The 23,910-nt window shown below is 45.1% G+C and overlaps 1 protein-coding gene across 1 annotated transcript; it reads left to right on the forward strand.

Annotated features, from left to right (window-relative positions):
• Positions 1-1,862: 1,862 nt before the first annotated feature.
• On the forward strand, positions 1,863-20,836 carry LOC144168061 (sodium- and chloride-dependent transporter XTRP3-like). The gene is made up of 7 exons (XM_077697147.1): positions 1,863-2,055; positions 6,804-6,991; positions 12,857-12,989; positions 17,678-17,812; positions 18,438-18,541; positions 19,206-19,341; positions 20,828-20,836. The coding sequence occupies exons 1-7, from the start codon at positions 1,864-1,866 to the stop codon at positions 20,834-20,836; spliced, it is 897 nt and encodes a 298-aa protein (XP_077553273.1). The 5' UTR covers position 1,863.
• The last annotated feature ends 3,074 nt before the right edge of the window (positions 20,837-23,910 follow it).

Raw genomic sequence — 23,910 nt, forward strand, 5'->3', positions numbered from 1 at the left:
GGGCAGAAATGGCGAAACCATTCGATTTTTTCTAAAATCCAGAACGTTAATTGACTGACTGATTGTGGGGTTTAAGGCAAGCTATACCTGGGATAAGAGGTGCGCCGCATTTGAGGCTCCTGATTAATTTGGCCACCTGGGGATCATTAATGTGCGCTGAAATCTCGACACAGGGGCGTTTACACTTTTCGCCTCTGTCAAAAGAGCACCGCCGCAGCCGGGACCGACCCTGCGACTTAGGCTCAATGCCAGAACGTAACCAAAGGTAACGATGTCAAAGGATACGCACCTCAACGTAAGAACATAAGAAGTTAAGAAGAAATATAAGCAACGGCAAGCGGTATCAACTGCCTGACTTGTCAGTATCTCTGCAGAGCCAATACCGGAAACCATAGAATAAAGACATCCAGAAAAAACGGTGCTTTTCAATATAATGTTTCAATAAAAATGCAGGAAATTTAGCGAGAAACGCTCGTCTGTAGATTTCTTTTTTTTTCTCATAAGACTGGACGATGAGTCGACTTCGGCCGAACATTCATGCAATTAAAAAATCTCGGGCCATCTAAGCATGCAGTGTAAAAGTGTACTCTTTGCGCCTTGGCGTTGTTGCCAATGGAGATAAAATCCTTCGGTGGTAGAGGTGTACTGCTTTGCTCTAAAAGTCTATTTTCTTTGAAGCTCGAAGATCTCTAGCGCGAGGCGTAAACTAGTATCCCGGTGTTTTAGCACCGTTACTGCATAAGACGACGATTACGACGACGACGACGACAACAGGCGACAACAGCCCCAACCCCTGAGGGGGTTCGCCCCTAAAGTGAATGTACCCTACGAAATATATGAGCGACTAAAAATGGTTTAGGTTTAGTGCACAACACAGTGACGAGGAACTGGTTCGGCGTATTGACACATTCAATTTGTTCGGGTAAAGTCCACCGCAAGCCAGATGCGAAACGTGAAAAATCGCTGTACGCAAAATTTAGCAATAAACGAAAAGTGCGTACAGTTGATGATTTTGATCGGTGACGTAAGCCTACGCTACCAGTTTCAATTACATTTCTGTGAGATATTTCATTTAAGAAGCAGGCTTACCCTTTCCCTGTTCTCTTTGTCAACACCCTTCTCTCTCCTTCCTGACCTCCAGAGCTCACTCTCTCTTTGCAGCCTTCCGCTATTTTGTCCCCCTCTCACCTTTCTCTAATCCTTCACATGGAGGACCACTCAGGCCCGCGAGGTTCTCTGCGAATGTGGATTGCAGTAGCGAAGCTAAAATTTCTTACCCGCTGTGTTAGCCATTGAGCGTTTCTGTAGCCGCGTTTCGATGAATGCGACAGAATGCGATAGTGGCGCGTCACGAGTAATGCGATACGCTAGCGTATACATGTAGCGCATCACCCCTGGTGCGATGGTGCCTCCATACGGTGTCGCATATCGAAGGCAAGTCAGCGTTTCTAGCGCTTTCGGTGCTTCCGAAACGGCTGGTTCGCGTTTTTTTTTTCTAGACTTGCATGGTTTGGCGTCTCACACCCGATTAAGATGTTTTTTTTAAAGCAAAGCTGCGTTTGCAGGGCTTGCTGTTGTTGTCGACATAATTCCTAATGCGATGCCCTCACGTTTACATGCGCTCGGAAAGTCGACTTGCGAGTCTAAATTCATCCCTGTCTGGCGCATTAATGTGACGCGCTCTCCTCTCGTATTAGCCCCGTTTACATGGATGCAATTCTCTAGAAAGTTAATGCCATGCGATGCGATGCGGCACTTGTCGCATTCATCTAAACGCGGCTTGTGGTAACAGACAACAGTTACGATGCATCTCGAAAAAAAAAATAACTTTCCGCCCTATCATACACAGGCCTCGGCTGGGCCATGATCTACGGAGGGGTGCTGCTGGTAATCGTCAACACTCCCCCTATGGCATACACCCTCATCTACCTGATTGAGTGCTTCTCGCAACGACTGCCGTGGAAATGGTGCCCCGGCGGTGTTGGTGGAATCCACGCTGTTAGCGCCGAAAATTACGTCTCCAACGTCAGCTGTTACGAGATCACGCAGTACCAGGTTGGTGCAAGTAAAATATTTCAAGGTATTTCAGTGTTTTAACTCATTGTGGAACATTGCTGCAAACGACGTCGGAATAGAAGGAAAATTGGCAAACCAACGTTATGACTCACAGCCATAACGGAAGTAAAAAATTGAGATTTGAGCATGCAGATGAACACCTGTGGAATGATACTTACCATAGCGGCTCCATAGTAGCTAGCTAGAAATCAGTCTTGTTGAATTTAGGTCCGCCTTAAGATCATGCAGAAGGATCTAATAAAAGAAAATATGCTCTTGTGCCGTAACTCAGACCCACGACAGTAACTCGAACACAGAAATATTTTCACCCCCGCGCCGAAAGTTACCCGTACCGATTAAATATTGCTTACTACTAAAAACGTTCGTGACTGCCTGGCTTAGTCACTGCTTGACGGCTGGGTACCCAGCCGGCGGAAATTGTCAGCTTGTTTGTTTTTGTTGTCTGGGTAAAAAGCCCCTGTGGCGCCCTGGCTTTGTGATTGCGGCTCACTTTAACGATGGCCAACTTCCCTCGAATCGTACATATTCAGTACGGCACTTGTCATAATTTACCTAGGCGGAGCTTGCACAGAAAATTTAAGCAGGCCTAGCGGGGCTTCAATGCCGTGCGAGCTGGCTCTTTGGTCTCAGCGGCAGAGCCTGAAAGTTCACCAGTGTCGGTTAAGCTTTGATAGCTCTTCCACGGCCCCTCCATCAAGCGCACGCAAGGTGTGTGCAAGCTCACGCACCTTGGTCGATGGGCCGTGGCTGTACACTGTAAGGCTGGACGTTAATTGTCACCGTATCGCATTTGTCTTAGATGAAACGCTACTGCCACCTAATCAGACTGACTTTATTTTTCACAATCTTCGTGAAAAAGATCGTGATGTGCATGTATGCAGTCGTTAGGGTATTTTATATTGTGTTTCAGTAAATAAGGCGGAGTGGTTAAAATTATAGGGGGCGAAAAGTGGAACAGACCAGGCTAGGCCACTCGCTAATGATAGTTTCTCTAGGATATTGCTTTGAAACTTCTGACAGCTTACTGGGTGGCTCAAAAACTGCGCGGCTGGAAGCGCCACGTTTAAAAGCCACGACGCAATTTTACCGCCTCAGCTCGACAACTGAGCCCTCTACTGCCAACCGCCCAGTCGCGTTTAAGTTCGACAAAGTGATGAGTTTGTAGCCCTTACACCTGCGTGCGTTCTGGGTTCGATCAGTTATTGAAGGAGCCATGAAGAGAAAACACAAGCTTGGTTCATTCAAAAGATTGTCTCGTTAGAATCATACTGACACCACTTTTAACGTAAACTTCGCTGAAATAAGCTACATAATTAGGAAAAACGGGAATGGTCATGCGACCCACCAGCTCATTTCCCGCAACAGAACCTATGATGTCACATGAGCTAAGCTCTGCGATTGGCGGAGGCTGGCAGAAGCAGACGCAAATTAGGTAGAGCTTACAAACTAGACGAACGAGCGATTTGCGCTTAAATTTAGGGCACATTCTTTACAAAGCAATAAGAATGATCGGACAAACAGTGGAAGTTACTAAAGCACATGTAAACATAGAAGTACTGATGCGTTCTGCTGTTCGTACTGCGCACAGCATGCTTTGGTTTAGCTGCACAGCACTACGGGGCTTGGGGTTGTCTCAGACGACACTGGCCGATTGACGCAAGCAACGGTGTCTTACGTGACCCCATTTGTCGAGCGAGCACTGTTTCAGGGAACGAATATTTTCTCCCAGAACAAAAACAAGCCAGGTTTAAATGCGGGCAAAAACAAACCAAACGCTTGCCACGGTATGGTGGCGCCATCTAGGTTACGGAACGTAAAGAAACGCGGGAACAAACCAACACCGCTTTACAGGGTGGAGACAACCTTTCAACGGTCCCGTGGCGCCGCAATTGGGCCAACGGGCTCAACGCGTTATTCTTTTCGTTTCCCACGAGACCTAGCAACGCGAAACAGACAATATGATTCAAACTTCTTCAGTAAACCGCGTCGCGGCGATAATTTTAGCGCGGTTTTGACACAATGACTTGCTTCGGCGGCTAGCGAGCAACCGAAAATGGCGGCGCCAGCGTATACGTGTCTCTACCCTGTACGGCGGATGCGTGAATGAATGTACTCTAGGCTGCAGAGCGGTCGGTTCCTGTGATGTCATTTGGGACCACGAAAACGCACGATTGAGCGGGAAAATCAAAATTTTAACCTAAATTGTTTAATTTCTCAGTGAATAAAGCACCGTTTGTATCCGGACAAGCGCTGGGGGCACTATAAAACACGAAATCTTTCGAATAAAACCAACTTGCATTTTCTCTTCATGGCTCCTTTAAAGAAGAGGTCGGAAAGCGCTCAAGGGTGTGAATAGAGGGGACCATGCATGACGCTGCACTATTTAACGGACCTAAACACATATGACACATATCGTCTTGTAATTGTTTTAACTTGAGGTTTCGGAACACCAGTTCGCTCTAGTAACACAGTTTAAGCCAAATGCGTTCGACCATGTTTCAATTCATGAAAATCTGAAACACCAATCTTATAGTTTTGAGCAGTGCGTTCGAGTGACGCCTTCTTTATTTGCCTTTGGCTTTGCCCTATTCAAGCTACAATCTTCTCACCCGTTCGCTATAACTTCGCTAAAGATTGTTCTTGTAACGTTTCCCTTCTACAGTTCCGAAACGCTCAGAGGCTGTACAGGCTGTACAGGCTGTAAAGTTCACGCTAGCATGGTAGACGCATCTGTCAGTCACTTGGCGTCTGCATGATTGATTCCGCATCAAGTGGCTCTGAGCTTTTGAAAAAATCCGCGTTGTGTCAGTGGATAACAGATCCGTAAATAGAAATCTACGACTCACCACTGCAGCAGGTGAATAATGCAAAAAAAAAAGCGAAAACCGCGAAATAAAAAGAAAATGCAATTCCAATTTTCGAGGTTTTTTACGTGCTGAATCTACACTTGAACGCCTTAGTGCGCCTTAGTGGAGGACTCTGGATTAGTTTTGACCCCCTTAACGTGCGATAGAATCTGGACACACGGACGTTTTCAAGTTGCCTTTCGCCTCCATTTGAAAAGCAGCGGCCGCGGCCGGCAATCGAACCCGTGTCCTTCGGCTCAGCAGCGAAACGCCTTAACCGCTTAGCCACTCTGACGGGTCAAGCCTTAAAAACAGCAGGTTGGGGGAGTGAGCGTCGCGGCGCAGATGTGGGGGTGGGGAGACGTGCGTCGGGTGTTGGCTGCGCAAAGTGATGACGTAAGCTCTGACGTGCAGCTGTTCTCCTTGTTGAGAGAGACGGCGTGCGCTCGGCGGCATCAGTGTCCGATCTATACCGATAAAATGGCGAGATCTAAGAAAAGCCAAGTTACAGATAGTTAATACCACGAGCTTCCCTGCTTCCTCACTCTTCCCACCGCAACTGCGAAGGTGGCCAAATTTTCACTTCACTGTGAACTAACTAACCAAGAGAAGTACATGAAGGTTTCCGAGTGATAGACTCGCCACAAAGGCCTGTTTCAGTGTGGTTTATTTTACAAGAAACACACTTTTGATTGAGATCTACAGAGCATTCCCCAGAAAGTTGGGATAGCGGGAAGATTCCGTTTTGCCGACGTGACATATTTCTGCGCGCCTTGTCGGCACACGCAAGTGGCCTGAAACTGTCCACTGTGAAAGAATCGGAAGGGTTTGACGCCCAAAAGCCACACGTAGGCGAAGAAGTGTGACGTATTGGAGTGCTCAAAATTAATTTAGAGCACACGGGGACCTTTAACATGAGCTCAAATGTCTACTCATTGTCGTTTTTGTTTTCTCTCCCCCACCAGAAAAAACTGCTGCCATAGCTGGGATAAAACCGGCATCCTTGGGCTCAGGAGCCCTATGCTTTTGCCACTGATCCAATGCGGAGGAGGAGGAAAAGTAAACTTTATTTAGGCGAGCCTTAGATACTGATGTCTGGGCGCCCGCTTGATGGCGGGTTTTCTCTAGTCCGGGATACCCTGGCCTGCGCTGGCCACTAAGGACCTCTCCACCAGGCTACACTGGGAGGGGAGGTCGGAGCTGGTCAGCCATGCCACCCACCGCTCGAATATAGGTTGGGGATTATTAGTAAAGGACGGGAACTAAAAAAACCAGCAAGGGTCTGTAAATGCAAAAGACATGTATGCAGTAGCTATTGCTGATCAGACGACGTTTAAAGGCACCAACTTTTCCTCATAGACAATGCTTTTCCTTTACTCCCATTGGAACATTGGTCAAGATGTGTTTCAGCTTCGAAGTCTATAAAGTGTTTTGCATTGCCGTGGTAGTGCAGTCAGAATACCTATGCGGGTGAATGCCCGACTTGCAACGAACGGTTTGTATAGTCGGTGTCTGTAAATTCGCAACAACCAGAGCAGTATGTCAGATATTCTGGTGTAATTGGCTACGCAACCACTCCTTCGGTCAGTCGTCGTTATGGGAAATACCGTGCGCCTCTTCCACTCACCTTCTAGGTAGAAGTTCAGCCATTGCTTGAATGACTTTGTAGGCAGTCCGTATTCACGATACAGGGCGTCCTCTTCTACCTCAGAGAAAAATAGGAAAAAAATAAAATACATCTGCCACCTTTAATAACTTTTTTTAAACAAACAAGGCATCCTTTGCAATAGAACAAATCTAGAAAAGCCTTAAAATATTTTTTAAGCAAAATAAGAAATTAAGGCTTGGGACCCTCCGCCATTTTACTTCTTTTCATTGCAGTACCCGTGCGTCCGCGTAAATTCGACGCTGGCTCGGCGCTACGGGTCGGGAAACTACACAGGCCCTGAGGCGGTGGCTGTGCAAGAGGTCACTGGAGGCCCCGCCGTAGTGGTTCCTTTGACCGAGTACACGGCTTTGCGGAACGCCTGTATCCCCGGCAATATATCGTCACAGGAGTACTACTGGTGGTACGTCCGCCTTAAGTGCCCGGTGATATCGCAGCTTGGCGTGCTGCGTCCCGTTATAATTAGAGTGTATCCTCTGTTCAACAAATTGAATGTTGCGACGAACTATTGATTAGGATTCGTTTTGTTTATCTTTTGCTATCAGAGAGTGGCCGCGCCTGCTTATCTTATCTGCTAAACATAGCGTCCTTTTGCTCGATAAGGCAAGGGCGTCACCTCGTCATCACTGAACACCAGGTTTTAGGCAAATGTCTATTCTGTTCTTTGCACTCCTATCACGCCAAACCAATATATGAGCATGAATTGGATGTTAAGAAGACTTTTATGGTGTTTTATGGTGCCTATAAATGCCTATTTTGGTGTTTGTGCCTATATACCTAGCAATGCTTGTAAATCCCTGTTTTCAATGCCTGTTTTCGATATCGGCACCTATATGAACACTGTATACAGCCTAAGGTTCGCTTTCGGGTGCAGTTTGAGATTATTATGCACGTTACCGGACAGAACTTACGGTTTATTACTCCACAGGGTTCACCCTAGTCTTTCTTTCTAGTTCAACGAACTCCCAGAAACAACCGCTGGCACCCGTAGAACGGGACGGTTATTTACAATGGCAAGAGGCACAATTTTGAATTAAAAAATACGGAGATGGTGGTAGTTCTATTGTTTGAGAAAATTTCACCGTGATTCTGTCCCGCGTGCTCTCCAAACTGATATTTTGAAACATGAGCAGTGTCACCCTCGTTCCTAAAGCATACCCAAATGCACCTCTATTGTAAACGGCGCGGTTGAGAATCAAACACGTCTTTGGTAGCAAATCACTTCCATTTTGAAGAGAAGAGCCAAACTGCGAAACATCACTGCGCAGCCGAATTTTCTCACGCCTTAGAATTTACACTGTCAATGAGCACTAAAAGATGCTTTTCCATCAAAACTCGGTTCGGCTGCTAAACACCTTTTGAAAAAATGGCCGCGTATCTGCTCATTTCGTTGCAAATGTCGAGGAAAGACGATAGTCGACTGGCGCCCCTGGCAAGTAAATGCCTCCCTTCTCTTTCCCGCTCACCTCTCAAGCTCTTCCTCTCCCGTCTCTTTCCTTCCACGATAACACGCTAGAGGTTGGCTCAAGTCAATTTAGATTTGCCACGTTCCACTGCTCCAGGCCGGGTGCATCCATGTCAGCACTGTCCTACGGTGGAGACTCGCGTGAATCGAGGCACCCTAATACAGCGTTTAGAGAACCACGTTACCCCACTCCATGAGCGTTCCAAGCGGAACGCAGAACCTATCTAGTGAAACCTTTTGTTGCTGTTGCCGTTTAATTTTTTAAATGCCGCCAGGTAGCGCGGGCAACAGCAGGCGTTGGTTTTCTGTAATTGATGTAGTATTTCATTTGCTATCACAAAACCAAGCATCTGTGAATTTTTTAATAAGGGAACACTGCAAATATCACTCATGTATCGATTTTCTACCTTATATTTGCGTAACATCTTGTTTTTGTTCAACAATGTTGACAAGTATGATCATTAACACCGGGCTTAGACCTTTTAATTTAGCTATAAGTATATAAGACTATTGCACAGTTTCTGTTTCACTTTGGCCGGGTGGCTGAATCGAGTCACAGACTGACAGACAGACAGACAGACAGACAGACACACGGACAGACAGACAGACCAAAATTTCTGCGTTCAAGTACCCCAAGAAAGACTGTCGTCTTTAAAACGCTCTTCTGCGTGGAAGTGAATTTCGCAGTGAAGAGAGTCCTCTTCTGTTAAATTCGAATATCATTGTATATGAGAAAATTGCTAGAGTTGTACCCAACAGTTCCCATGTAAGAGTGTATTAGTCTCTTGATAAATCGTAGTGTCTCTTGGCATTGTAATTTGAGTCTGTTTCTGTTGCGTCGTAATCAAATTGCGTTGGGCAGCCATCGACCATACACGGGTGAAACTTAACAACGCAAAGGAAGTTGCCACGGCGCCTCATCACAGCAGTTAGCTTTTCCTCTGCACGGTGCAAAGCACGCCTTACTGCGAGTATTCCGAATATGACGCGAGTCGTTTCAGTGATTTTTGAGAATTAATCTGCGTTCTTTTATTTCCCACGTGCTGGAGCCTTTCTGCGCCATTTTGAACGCGTCGTTTTTTTCTCAGCCGCCACTTTTTTCCCCCCTTACTATCGTAAAAACCAACCCAATGAGAATTTCTAACTAAATGGATGCGGGGACCGCCGGTTAATTACATTTATATTTCCTAAGAGTACCCGCAGTTTTCTTTGCTCTAAATAATGGGGACATGTATTACAAGTTCCAGTTGTTCCAAGAGTTTCGAACGGTTCTCCTCAGTGCTTATATAAACCTCTTGTTCAAGTATCACCTTAACTCTTGAACAGAAGGCTGAATCGAAGGACACACGGGTGTCTTTTCGAAGCCTGTGTTTGGCAGGGTTACACCACATCCCTTCAGTGGATAGGTAGCGTGTCATCGGACGAGCTTCGACGGAAATCCGGGCCTCTAAAGTTCTCTGCACTTAAAAGCAGGCGCTGTCACGCATTCGGCGCAACCTCCTTTCAAAACGCGCTCCCGCGCTGGTATCCGGGGGCATGGCTTCGGCCGAGTGATGCACTGCGGAAGGTACTGTCGTTCTTAACATTTTGCCGAGCGTAGCGCTTCTTTTAACCAGCGTTCCTTCTCTGATGTATTTGTCATGCCTGTTTCACTATATGCGACGCTCGAGCTAGTGACAGTGGCCATTGAACATGAATGTGAGTACTGCGCTTGCTGAATTAGGCCAATGGATCGCCATTAGTTTAGCCGTGTTATCAATCATTGAACCGCTATGTTCAACTGTTGGCTCCTTTGTGCTGTCATAAACAATAATAATTTTGGTTTTCCTGTCGTAGATGCCGGACGCGCTCGTCTTCGTTTCACATATTTTCATTTACGTAAAAAAATAGGCTGCCTATATTTCTGGCAATCGGAGCCTAAAAACATTGTTTGTTCTGTCTGTTTTTGGCGCTTACGACGCACTTTTTTCAATGCCCAAACATCTGGCCTCAAGTCATCATTAACTGGACTTTCTTGATAGATTATGTTCTGCGCCCAATTCGATGGTTCTCGAAAGGCGAGTGCAATCAGATGAATAAAAATATTGGAAACGCCGGGATTCAAACTGGGAACGCTAGAAAATGAACGTCACTTTTTTACAGCTTCTTGGAGAGAGTGTACTCTGCAGCGCAATTTCGCTCTAATAAACGTGAATTTAGGCTGTCATCTTCATTGCGTCTGCGTGGCAATATTTTAAAAATGCAATTTGGGAATGCGTCAAATTTGCACGTACTCTACGGCCAATTTTCGTTTCCTCAGAAGTACGAGGAGGCAGGCTTGGAGTAAAGGATACAAAAGCCTGTTAGAGGCCCCAACGCCCTTCGGTACAGTACAATGAATAGGAAAAATTGACAAGCTGGAAAATGTAATGTTTGAGTATTAAAAATGCAAGCAACATGTACAGCACCAGATATTAAAAAATAATAAGGGAAAGGTAGAATAAGCTATATTAAAGTACATAAGGGTAAAGTAAAATAAAGTACAATTGGAAAATCAGAGCAGAACAATGATTTGAAGATTGGCACAACTACATTGACACAATATTGACACAGCTACAAAACCTCCGCGTTAAACAGGCCTAAACATCTACGGTTCTAGCCATTGAAGCAGAAATTCTGACTAAAGAGGCATTCATTCACCTGCGTTTTAAATTTGTTTCTACTGTATTTGAAATGAATCTGGTCTCCAACTTTGTTTAGTACGTCGGTGCGTTGAAACAGAGAAGACTGCCTGCCGTAGTTTGCTCGCAATTTGGGTGTTTGTTCACAATTTTCTTTGTGTATAACTTCTAAAAGCTTTATATAATAAATTTGGTTAGCCTTAAGCATACTGCACTGAAGAAATAGTGGATCCGTTCTCAAGTCGGCATAGTGTCCGTAAAATTGGAAAATATAAGGAGAAATCTTTTTTTCCATACGATCAGCCGTTTGCATTTTCTTTCATTTTTTGTTCCCTGCGCTAACATTCCGTAGCAAATCCTAGAATACACTAGAGTTGTAAAGCTGTTGTAAGATCTTGTTTTAAAGCTGTTGGTCGAGCCAAAGCGATATTAAACCCCTGAATCTGTAGACGACACCAATATCTTTTTGAATTTTTATTGCGTAAGTATTCTGTATGAGGATGCCAAGATAATTCTTCATGAAACCATATCCCTTAGAAGTTCTGTTCTTTGACTTGGCTGATCTTATTGCCCCGATATTCAATATGAATGCCTCGATCTATCTTCTTTTTAATTCGCCTAAAAATGATATAAGTAGGCTTGGATGCGTTTAGCTGTAAGTTATTTTCGTGCACCCAGTTTGACAACAGTTCTAGATATATATTTACTTCATACTGGAGTTCACTTACACTGTTACTGGAGTGAAAAGTCGAAGCTAACCCTGTGCCTTACTGTTCTTCCCGAGTACTCCGATTCTATCCCGGCCCCGGTGGCTGCTGCTCTTCAAATGGAGGTGAAAAGTGAAAACGGCCTTTTGTCGATATTTCAGCGCAAGATGCCCAGGCGGGAAAATCAAACCAAAGAGCGCGACTACATCGCGCTTCTCAGCTGAAGTGTAATCTCGGCGTGCTAGACCCCGAAAATTTCAACTTGAAACCCTGTACCTTACGCGCGGCGTAATGCAGGTCTTGGGAATAATTAGGAACACCTCGGGACCTTTAACGTGCGGCGAAATCTGGATTCACGCGCATTCGTTTTCCGCCTCTATTGGAAGTACGATTTCAAATACCACGTAGCGTTTGGGCCTAATCTACCATGGATAGAAAGAATGGTGCTTGAGTTTAAATGAGTGCTTTCAGTTTGACCTACGTATGAGGGAAGACGGTGCTGTGAAAATGTAACGGTGCGTATTGCGTATATAATTGGGTTAAGGTCGCCGAAGCTACGGGCATATTGAAGCGCAGCAAAGACGAGTACAGGAACACAGACGACGACACACAGACAGAGGACAGTGTTCCTGCCCTCGTCTTTGCTGCGCTTCAATACGCGAGATGTACCAACTCACCCAAACCAATACTCTCGCCGAAGCTGCACCGGGCTATGAGGCGCGCCGTAGTGGAGGGCTCCGGATTAATTTACACAACGTGTGGCTCATTAATGCGCGTGGAAATGTCGACACACGAGAGTTTTCACTTTCCTCCTCCATCCAAAAAGGAGCCACTGCGGCCGGTATCTAACCCGCGCCCTTCGTCTCAGCAGCCACTAAGCCACCGCGGCGGGTGTCTAGAAGGAAAGAGCCGTCAGGTCAATGGTAACCCCCTTCGCTTATTTTGTCACCAGCAAACTGAGGGAAGAAAAGTAATGCCGCAACACAAATATGCTCCTTCTGGTGCCTATTGCGGCCCGTGCAACACGCGCGCTCAACTGTTTATTATCACGTTATGGCTTACCAACGCTGCTTACTACGCTTTCCCGCAATGCCTTGATTTCGCTAACAGTGCGCTGCAAATTTGAATTTGCAGCAGAACTAGAAACGGTAGCTTGCAGGCCACCTGTGTTATTATCACAACCCTGCAAATAACTGCAGTACTGCGTACAATGTTTCTAATAACGGTGTGTTTTTAGTCGGCTTCCGGGTGCGTAGCAACTGGACCTTTGATATTTTAAGCCTTGGAGCTCCACCCCCCTTGGGTCTCGTTCGCTACAATAGCTCCAAGGACGGCCGCTAGGGCCCTCCCTAGCTCTATCGCAACTCGCCTGTGTGAGCAAAACTCACAGCTCCCGCCTCGGTTGGTATGTTATCATGCTGTTTCGTTTTCTTCAGGAAGGAGGTGCTCAACCTGACTTCAAGTATCGCCGAACCGGGAGCCATTCAACCAAGAGTGGCCATTAGCCTGGCCGTCTGCTGGTTCCTGGGCTTTCTTACCATCCGTACGGGGCCCAGGTCACTAGCAAAAGTACGTGCACCTTCTCGCATTCATATCTTTCGCGTATGCCCAAATTAATGGGTTATGGAATTTCACCGTTAAGTAGCGCTTGAGACTGGAAGATGAGGAAACACACATCACGGCGCTCACCTCATCTATTGTGCTAACTCAAGCGCTACCTAACGATGCATCAACACACATTAGCTCAACTGTCGATTTCATTAGAAGGTCTGCTGCTGTGAAATGTTAATGCCATTCTCTGCTCATTTTGCAATATGTGGTCAGTTAAATCTTCAAAGGGCCACCAGCGTGCCCACGAAAATTAGACAATTTTTACCGTATACTGTTACATATATCTTCGCCATAAGTCAGGTGTTCATATTATTTCGGTCTCTTTTTAATGCTTATTACATACATTAAGCGAAATGGTGATTGGTCCGAACCAGTACAACGGTACCGGAATGTCCAGCTAACCTGCTGCACTTTTATTGGTTTCAAGCTTCTCCTCAACCAGTCCACCGAATTAGTTCCACCACCTTAATCCTGGCTTCAATCAGCACCAAACAATGATAAGAAAAACACCCTCGATATTTCACTAACACGCACCAGGATAATATAAACAGCGTAACGTGGTTAGCCGCTGTCAGCCATAATAGCGTCTTGCACATTTTCTTATCTTTGCCTTTTGCAAAGAAATCTGCTGGAAATCAAATATCACAGGTGCCAAATACACATATCCGGGAAACACGTAATATGCAGAGATGGACAATTCCGACTCCCCACGCCTACTACATTCAACAATCTTTGCAGTACACATCGCCTGTAGTGGTGAATGAGGCGTTAAAAGAAAACTTTCACCCCATATGTCATGCAAACTGTCACATTTATGCGTGTGTGAGCTTAAGCTGTGAACTTCTACTTTTACTGCTCCGAATTTTCTAATGGGAAAGAACATTTTTTTTGTGTAATTGCATGGAGTGATAGAGTGTATCATGACATTTTTGAAAGTGCAAAAACTGTTCATCTTCGCTTTGCTGTCAACAAAAAAGGTGTTGGGGCCCCGTAAAGCTGTTCAAACAGCTTTTTGCGTCGGGTCCTCTGTAAATGAAGGAAATAAATATAAAATCGATATCCACCGAACGAGTCTAGCTGTGCGAGCACTTCCGGCATTCCTACCAAACATGCTGCACCAATGATACCTCGGAACTTAATAAAAAACAGACTAAAGAAGTAAAAAAAAAACTCAGTTTATTTGAACTATAAGAACAAAAACCGCTTCAATGCTCGGGAAAGATATCACGTGCTTGCCGGTCAGTACACCAATGAAGTCGCTGAAGCGAAGGCTAAATATTTTACGGTGAATCTGCTGTTTGTTTCAAAATTGAATCTTAGCGAATTTTCTGCTTCGCTTTCTTCAAAGTCACGTGTTACTCACATTCAATTTACTGATTTGGGTGGCCATTTAGACAACAATAAAATTTCGCGTACGTCCTAATGACCACCTTACATCAACGATTACTCACTCCAATGACACTGTCGTCACAACCCTCTTCTGTTCCCTGAGAGCTTTTCACATTCAACCTTAACTCTAATAAAATTTCGAACTTGATTCACAACCTTAAGCTTTTAATCAGCTGCATTTGGCTGTATTATCTCCAAGGTTATTAAAAACACTGATTATTATTCTATGTTTAGCTTACTCACATTTTATCAACTTTTTGAACTAGGTGAATGGAAGGCTTCAAAAAAAAAAAAAAACCCAGGTATTGCCGACCGTTATGTCAGGCAGCCGGTCAGTTCCACGTAATTACCGTCCAATATATTTAAGCTCATTTGGTTCTAAACTATTTCAGCATATTATAGCACATCATGTCAGCAGCCACCTAAAACCAAAAAAATATATGCTTTTTGAATATGCAATAAATATGCATTAAATATTTCTGCATTACAAATTTTATTGATTTTTCCCCCTAAACCTTACATTCTTTAGCCTTTCCTAAACTTTATATCGGTAACGCCTAGCTCAGCAAATTCATACATGATTTCACTTCCCCATAGGCACCGTTTTTGGAATGTTTCGCCGAAGCTGTTGACCGCAAAAGTAACATTCCCCTACTTCGCAACATTACTTCCCTTTGTCTTGCTGCCTAGTTATTAAGTTTGGTTAGTCCTTTTCAATTCAACCAAAATCTCAGTGTTTGCCAAAAAGACAGAGGTGCCGGTTTATCCCCTCTGCTGTTCCTCTTTTATACGCTGATGACTTGCCGCTAACGTTATACTAACCTCCGACTCTTCGTTGATGAAAAACGCATTTGCACTGTTAAAAATAGCCTCAGCGATGGTAATAACCTGAAAGCAACAGATTAAACAGCTTCTTGGTGTGATAAATAGAGAAGGGAGATCACAGACAAGTACAAATCATTATCTTTCACTTTCACGTGCCCTAGTTTACCATATATATTCTACCACGCCTTCAGCTATTATTGGCTGCTTGCTTTTAATAATAAAATTTCCCATATATATTCTATAACGCCTGCTGCTTGCTGCTTGCTTTTATTAATAAAAAACTTGTCTAACTAAAAAACACAAGGTCTCAAGCTCGATGAGCTCTGAATTATTATACGCTGTTTGAGCAGTTTATGCTCGATGTGTTTTATGAGCGCATGGCTCTAGACAGAGCATTTCTTTGAATCAGTTTGACGATTTTGATCACTGAAGCTGAGATCAAGTAGTTAAGGAATGTCGACCTTTGCGAATTACATTGACACAAAAAAGAGATGGTTCATGACAGCTTAGAAGATATCAACTCCTAATTGAAATCCTTCACTTCAGTCTCCTTGCTGCCTCTGTTGTCAGAGTTTCCAAGGAAGGCGAGAAATGTACGGGTGTAGAATAGTTAATAAGTGCTGTTGAGAAGAATTACTGTGAGGTGGTCGTTCAGGAAACATTGAACGTGCACAACTCAAATAATCGAATAACACGTGAACTACAGCAAGCCGGAAAGCGGCGGTTCTTTTGACCTGGAAGTCCAGCGGTGCTTTGTTATTCACGCATTTTTTTACTAGCCTACCGTCTTGATGTTTCTTTACAAGCACCCGCCCACTGTCTTGACGTTTCTTTATAAGCGCCATTTTTGTTCTTTTCATATTTCTTCTACCTTCGGCATTACCCAGCCGGGAGATTGGCCATAACTTTAGTGCTAACAGAGGGGAACTGACCTCTTCCGTCGGGTAGCGGAAGCATGCTCCCTTGACCATAAGCTTAAGTTCCATCCAGTTCTACTGACGCCAATAACGCGCTAATCTCCCCTAATGCAGTGTACTTTAGCAAGGACGGCATCAGCAGCAACGGGAGATGAGCAGACATTGCATTGTAACATTGCGTCCACAGGGGTCTCAAGACAATTAAGAGCTTTCAAGCCTGTCGTGCATCATATCAATTGGGCCGTCTATAGAAATTCGCTACACGACGCCATTCATTGTAACGTTTCCAATGAGAAAAACATCCCTCCCGCGCGGCCCAGCGGTTAGCATACTGGCTGTATAGTCCGAAGATACGGGTTTCGGGAACTGCGACCGCAAGTTCCTTCACCCTGTAAGAAAGGGATTAACAAGGCGCCACAAAACACGGACACCGAAAGTTCCGGCCCAGCAGACCACGAAGGTGTCACGTTGTAAGGTGCTAAAATTAAGCATTATTTATTTATTTATTTAATTATTGAATACTGGCAGCCTGATAGCCAGGCCTTGGGCAGGGTGGGATTACATGCTTACATTCACAAGGATGCAATAGTTTACTGGGTACATATTAATCCAACACTGAAAAAATAACACGACACTCATTGACAACATTTGCCAAAGAACAAAAGAAAACAAATGAAAACACAACAGAGAAAGCGCATACCTGCACAGAAATGTTACGCACATGACACTTAACGCTCCACTGCAGAAGAGTGAGCCGATAACAACTATTTGCAATTTGAAAAACACGGCACGATGAAAAAAATTGCTATACAAGGAATAACTTAAAAAAAGGAAAATGTACTCGGAGAAGAACGTTTACACATCGCTAAGGAAAAAAAACGAGAAAAAAAAACGACAACAATGTTTACACAAGAGAGAACACGATACGTACGCGTTCAACTGATTTGAAAGGCACCGTTTACAGTCAAGAAGCCACTATGGCACAGAGAACATGAAAGTCGGAAGGAGCGATTAGCACACAGCAGTATTAAATATACCCTTAAGGAAGAAGTTGGACGAGAACAAGGAGGCAGCTACTTAAATAGAGAGGTTTTTCATAAATATATCCACAGTAGGGCATTCGACCGTACTCTGAGGTAGGGAATTCCAACTAGCGACTGTTTGAGGAAAGAAGGAATGTTTAAATACGTCTGTGCGACAAGAAAAATCTCTAACTTTTTTCGTGTGATATGAACGCGTCGGGCGGCGATCGGTGATTGTCAGGTAGTTTGCTTTGTCTATGCCAAGTTTATCATGGTATATTAAATAGAACAACTTTAGCATCAGCGGCCATATAATTTTTGTTGATCTCTTTGAACAACAAGCTTCGTCCCTAGAAATTCCTCGTAGATCCTCAGCCTTATCTTCGTTACCGATGAAGAAACCAATACCTGCGCGAAGGCCCGCGAAGAGCAGAGGAGACCATAATACTTGAGCACGGTCTCTTGACACCGGTGCTAACCCCGTCTCCGGCAGGTGTCGGCGGTCAGCGTGTACGCCAAGTTCGCACTGCTCCTTGCGCTGTGCTTTGTTGCTGTGAGGCTGAGCGGGGCCCTGCGTGGAGTCGCCACTTGCTTGAAGCCGGACCTGAAGAAGCTGCCCAAAGCAAAGGTGATACCTGACATAAATCTGCCAGCGTTCGGAATTAGGCTGGGACAGTGTGCCTATTTCCACGCAGCTTGAAGCGACATAAATAAAGGCCAGTAATAAATCACCAATACCTTGATAATCGCCATTATGATAAGCTCTAATTGGCGGACATAAACCAGCCCCAGGTTTTCGGTGGCAGAAAGGTTTGAAAATTAAGCAGCCGAAATATCTCTAATGGACGATCGGGACAAGGATGTTGATCATTATGAGAACCTTACCGGTCGTTGGAAAGATTGATTAGTAACGATGGCTCCGCAAGAAAAACGTTACGCTTCAAATGTTCTCCCTCGATTACGGCCCTGGATACTAAGATGAGTCGCACTTCCAGAGGAGTGCACATGAGTAATCTAAATTCATTCAAGAATGGCGGTAAAATTGGGGACCAGGGAGAATAGTCAAGAAGTAGGAATAAATTACCAGCATGCAGAATAACATATTATCAGCCATCTTATAAATGCGCTTCATTTTAAATTCTATCTACTTATACTACTAACTACTGTAGCTTGACAAAAACCTGTGCGTGCTTTACAGTAGTAACTGCCGATTATGGGTTCATTCAGGTAACCACTTTTCTATGCCAATGCAGACGTGGTACTCGGCTACAAGGCTCCTCTTCTACAGCACGGGTCTTTCCCTGGGCAGCACAACTTGTTTTGCCAGCTACAACAATTTCCAGGCCGACATACTTATGTACGATTTACCGAAGCGTCCTTGGTATGATTCTGTTTACGCGACCCGATACGCCCTGGCGTCGAAGCAGGACCTTCCGACGCATAGCTGAATTTGCCTCTACTGCTGGCTTTTGAGGCGCTGGAGGTGCTGTTCCCTGTCCGAATGCCCCTCTCAGACTCCGACAGCTCGCCAAAGGAGACTGGCGAGGAGCAAAGAGGCGTGCCTTGCGTGTTGTATTCAATGAAAATGAGCAGGCAGCAGCTAAAAATAGTTTAAAAAGGAGCCTGACGCCACCGTTCCCTGCAAGGACTGTATTCGTCAAGACAATAACGGTACTCCTTGTTACATCTGCGTAGAAATAGCGGGCCCCTGTTACCAGTAGGGGGAGGAGAGGGTTCAGTGAAGCGTATCTACAGGTTAAGGAACGATTTCCGACTAGCACTCACAACACTGCTCCGAACGTCAGAAAAAGAAGGTAGTGGTGAAACTGGTGATTGGCATGCCGTGACCATTCCCATGATTGAACAAATGTAACAAATGTAGCCAGGCATCCATAACTTTCTGCAATAATGCACGCAAGGGCTCCGGCTCCCCCGGAGGCGCATTTTGTACACATCTGATGGTACTTCGAGGATCTCAGCGCGAATTGTTCTGGTCACCCGTTCCTTTCTCTTCCCGAAAGGCACTCGGTCAAGGTGAGCGTGGCCGACTTCGTATACAGCCTCCTAGGTATGGTCTTCGTGTTCTCACTCTACGGGCACGTGGCACAGTCGTACACGGTGCCGATCAGCGACGTCATTACCCCCGGTGCGTACCTCGTAAGCTTATAATAATTGCGTCTTTGTGCCGGGAGCCTTACGTTATCAAAAGGCCAGTGCTTGTTCCGCACTACTTGTACTCGTTACTTACTGATGCGAACGACGATTCAATTCTGAATATCCCCTTGCACGATGGGACGGTGTTTGCATTGGAACAACTAAACCTCCTTTCATCAGGTGTTGCAGAGGTGGCTTCTTATTGGACTCCAGATGTCGCTGATACCAGAGTGTGAATCAGAGCCTTGAGTTGGCAAGAAAACCTGACGAAATCGCTGGAAAAAATGCAAGCACAAGAGCAAAGTGTACGCAACATGGAGTAATAACTCTAACCTGCATGGTGGCTGTGCTAAAAGTCCATCGATTAGATTTTGAATTATGTTTCCACGTGCAATAAAGTTATTTTTGCCATCAGAGGGGGCGGGGGGAGGAGGAAGGAAGGAAGGAAGGAATGCATTTTTTCGTCCATCGGAGTCAGGTATTGGGGGTGGAGGAAGCCCACAGGGCCGCCGTGACCACCAGTGCCAGGAGGTGGTCAGGACTTGGCCTGACTCCCTCGGGTCGCGCAACATCTGCTCCCCGAGGTGAGGGGGGGGGGGGACGGGGGGGGGGGGGCGTACGGAAGGAATGGTAGTGAGTGTCGAGGGCTCCGCAGGCTGGACAGGTAGGGTCAGTAAAGAGGTGTGGATGACTGTGTATCAATTGTGTTCTGTGTGGGAAGGTGTGTGTTTGTAGGATGCGCAGCATGTGGCCTGCCTCCGGATAGAGGTGTGGGTGCGGGGGTGGGTATCGGTGGCGGAGAAGGCGGTAGTGCAGAGCAATATCCCTGTATTGCAGGAGGGAGGTTGGCTTGCCTGCAGGGGCATCGCGTGTAGGCGTAGTGGAAATGGCGACCCGGTAAATTAGTTCGCGAGCACGCACGTGCACCACTTCCTTAGCGATTACGCCTGTGTGGGCTGGTGTCCACAGCAGGGTCACGATGTCGGATGGAGGATTTTCTGGAGATAATTTGCAATGCCATGGGAGAGATGTTATCGTGAATAAAGTTGTGGATAGCCTGCTGACAGTCAGAGCGGACGAATGCGGGGGTGGGGCCCTGGGTGAGCGCGAGGGCAATCGCTGCTTCATCTGTCGTGGTTGTGTTGATAGTTAGGATGGTAGCCGCCGTGACGTTTGGTGGTGTGTGTTGGCCAACAACAGCTACATAGTGTTCAGCTTTGTGAGGATAGGAGGCGGCATCAGTGTATAGTATGCATGGTGATGGCGGGTATAGTTTGGCGTGAGCGTTGGCTGCATGTGGCGAGTAATTGGGCGGATTCGGATGCTGTTACGGTTGTGAGGTGGAATGGGGAGGGGGGATTGGGATGGTGGGTAGTAGTACGTTTATGTAGTTGAGAATGTAGTGCCCTGTAGGGGAGGACGCGAGGCACGTGAGTTGGGAGATGTGGTTGGCGTCTAGGTGCTCCCCTATGGTGTTGTGTGTGCCTAGGTCGAGTAAGCGATGCGTTTGTGCGTATGGGGGAAACAGGAGTGCATGCCTATACGTCTTCCGGAGGTGGGCATCAAGGGAGTCAAGTTGGGTGGATGTAAGGTCAAAGTATGGTAGGTGGGACAAGATATGGTTTTGTAGAACACTGTACGAGGCGGAGGCAGTCCTGGTCCGTGATGCCGTGGTGTTTGCTGGCGATCCGTCTAATGAGATGTGGGGTTTGGGTAACATATCTCTTTACGTGATGGAGGGTGAGGGCGGGGGATCTGTTATGTGTTAGGGTGAGGCCTAAGACTCTAAGTTGCTGTGTGTGGGGTATTGGGTAAGAGTGTATAACGCATTTGTTATGATTATTACACATTTGTTATTACGCATTTGTTATGAGTGTTTCTGTGTATGCAAACATCTTGTGTGCGGAGATGTTGAGGAAAATCCTGGACCAACAGTGGAAGAGATTTCGAACTATTAATAAAGGACAGCAAGCTATCGGTTCTGATATCGCTGATATTAAATCTCGACTGGATAAGACAAATTCAGCCATAAAAGCTTTTTGTGAGCGATTAGTAGGCGTAGAAGACGCGGTCAAAGAATTGCAAGTTAAGAGTTGTGTCGTGGATGAATTAAATGCATCTGTGACTAGTATACAGGGTACACTCATGTACCAGCAAGCAAAAATAGTTGACCTCGAAGATCGAAGCCGTAGGAGTAATCTTGTCGAATTCGGCATTCCAGAAGAACCCATTGAATCTGAAGCCGTCTTGCGAAATAAAGTCATTACAGATGTCTTCGAGGAAAAATTGGAAGTCAAATGCGTATCAATTGGTAGAATTCACAGACTAGGAAAACCTTCCGAAAAGCGGCCTGTAATTCTTTACTTTCGAGATTTTACTGGAAAGGAGGCAGTCTTGAGCAATGCTCAAAAATTGAAAGGAACTAGCATAAGCGTTCAAAATGACTACTGCGCAGAAACGCTGCGAAAAGAAAACTGCTCTGGGACAGTGCTAAGCAAGATAAGGACAGGGGCAAAAAAGTATGGCTAGTACATGATAAGATTAGCATTGATAAACAACTTCATTATTGGGACGACACTTCTAACTCCCGCAAGGCTATGCCGAGGACGAACAACCTTACGTCAACTAGATAGCGACTAAAGGAGCATGGACTTCGTCTGCTTGGAATTAACGCTAGGAGCATCGTTAACAAAATAGATAAATTGGAAACGCTTCTTTTGTCACATGACCCTCAAATATGTCTTATAACTGAAACTTGGCTTCATGATCAAATTAGTGACGGCGAAGTAGTGCCGCCTGGCTACAGGCTTTACAGACGCGATAGGGGTTCTCGCGGTGGGGGCGTTGCGGTGATAACTGAAGATGATATTGAAGTTACTGTTCCCGACCAAGTCTTTGATCATGAAAGTCTGCTTTTAAGGACGTCAGTACAGGGAGACACGTTTTTCGTCTGTGCTGTTTACCGACCTCCGAATGCTGATGACGTGTTTTTGAGTAGGCTATATGACCACCTGCTAAAATTCCGGGACATACACCTAATAATAACAGGTGATTTTAACTTACCATCGATTGATTGGAATAATATGCAATGTCGGTATTCTGTAGCGGCTGACGCTCTAGTTGATATAATGCTTACATTTAATCTTGATCAGATTGTGAGAGATTACACCCGCGGGAATGCAATTTTAGATCTCCTATTTCTTTCGGAAAAATTCAGCTCGGAAACAGTACTGGTTGAACCTGGGATTTCTGATCATAGTCTTGTTTACTTCTTCTGGTCTAGATATACCGAGATGCAAAAAGAAAAAATTCCTGCAGCTACAGTACAAGACTATAATAGAGCCGATGACGCAGCTGTAATTGATTATTTAGAAAAGCATCTTGTTGTTACCACCAATAACGTTGAAAGTTTGTGGCAAAAGTTTCATTCTGCAGGTTATTTCTGCATTAAACATTTCATTCCATCTAAAAGACTGCAAAAGCAGCGCAAAAACCCCTGGAATAATCGGGATATAATACAGACCAAAAGAAAGATTAAGCGCATGAGAAAGAAGAACAAAACGTTCACTCCAAAATTTATGGCGCTAAAGCTTGATCTGCAAAGTAAAGTTAAGCAAGCGAGAAACAATTTTTTCAGCAACACTATTGCATAATTCATTACAAATGACCCTAGAAAGTTCTGGCGCTACCTCAGCCAGAGTAAGAAGGAGATTTAAAAAGTCAGGGTTGATGATAAAATTCTGGATGATCCAACTTCTATTGCAGACACGTTTAATCAGTACTTTCAATCTGTTTTTTTAATACACGACGAATATAACCTGCCGAATGTTTCTCCTGTATCCGAAAACGAGTTTGATATAACTAGTGAGGGGGTTCTGGCCATGTTGTTGAAGCTAGATAATAAGAAGTCCACTGGCCTTGACGGACTGTCAAATTCATTTTTAAGACGTTACGCACAACAAATCTCAATTTTTTTGGCCGCATTGTTTAACTTCTCAATAACTTCTGGTGACGTTCCTGCTGACTGGCGATTAGCCCGCGTGGCGCCCGTCCATAAATCCGGTGACCGGCTACTTCCTAATAATTACCGTCCTGTCTCTGTAACTAGTTCCTGTTGCAAGCTTTTGGAACACGTAGTCATGACGTTTATTCAGGATTTCGTTACTAAAAACAATATTTTGTCCCCCCATCAGCACTAGTTTCGAAGGGGCCTATCTACAATTACGCAGCTTATTCGACGATACGCAAGATATCGAGTGTACATGATCAGTCCGGCCAAATTGACGTTCTGTTTTTAGACTTTCCCAAAGCCTTCGATAGAGTGCCGCATGAAAAACTATTGTATAAAGTAGAGTGTATAGGGTTACCTTTGTACATATTTCGGTGGATTGCCTCGTATTTAGCCGATAGAAAACAGTTTGTGGAACTTGATCATTGTTCCTCTAGTGCACTTTCTGTTACGTCGGGCGTTCCACAGGGGAGTGTTTTAGGTCTGCTGCTGTTTCTTATTTACGTAAATGATTTGGTGGATGTAGTGCCTCATGATGTATCCATAAGTATGTTTGCGGATGA

Source organism: Haemaphysalis longicornis, unplaced genomic scaffold (assembly GCF_048455015.1).
Source record: "Haemaphysalis longicornis isolate Haplotype H1 unplaced genomic scaffold, Haemaphysalis longicornis Haplotype H1 scaffold_2, whole genome shotgun sequence".
NCBI lineage: Eukaryota > Metazoa > Arthropoda > Arachnida > Ixodida > Ixodidae > Haemaphysalis > Haemaphysalis longicornis.

Bases quoted from the DNA above. Each gene is read 5' to 3' on its own strand.
- LOC144168061 (XM_077697147.1), top strand. From the start codon at position 1,864: ATGATCTACGGAGGGGTGCTGCTGGTAATCGTCAACACTCCCCCTATG. The intron at 17,813-18,437 runs GTGATACCTGAC...ATGCCAATGCAG, and splicing joins AGAAGCTGCCCAAAGCAAAG to ACGTGGTACTCGGCTACAAG. The intron at 18,542-19,205 runs GTACGATTTACC...TCTTCCCGAAAG, and splicing joins TTCCAGGCCGACATACTTAT to GCACTCGGTCAAGGTGAGCG.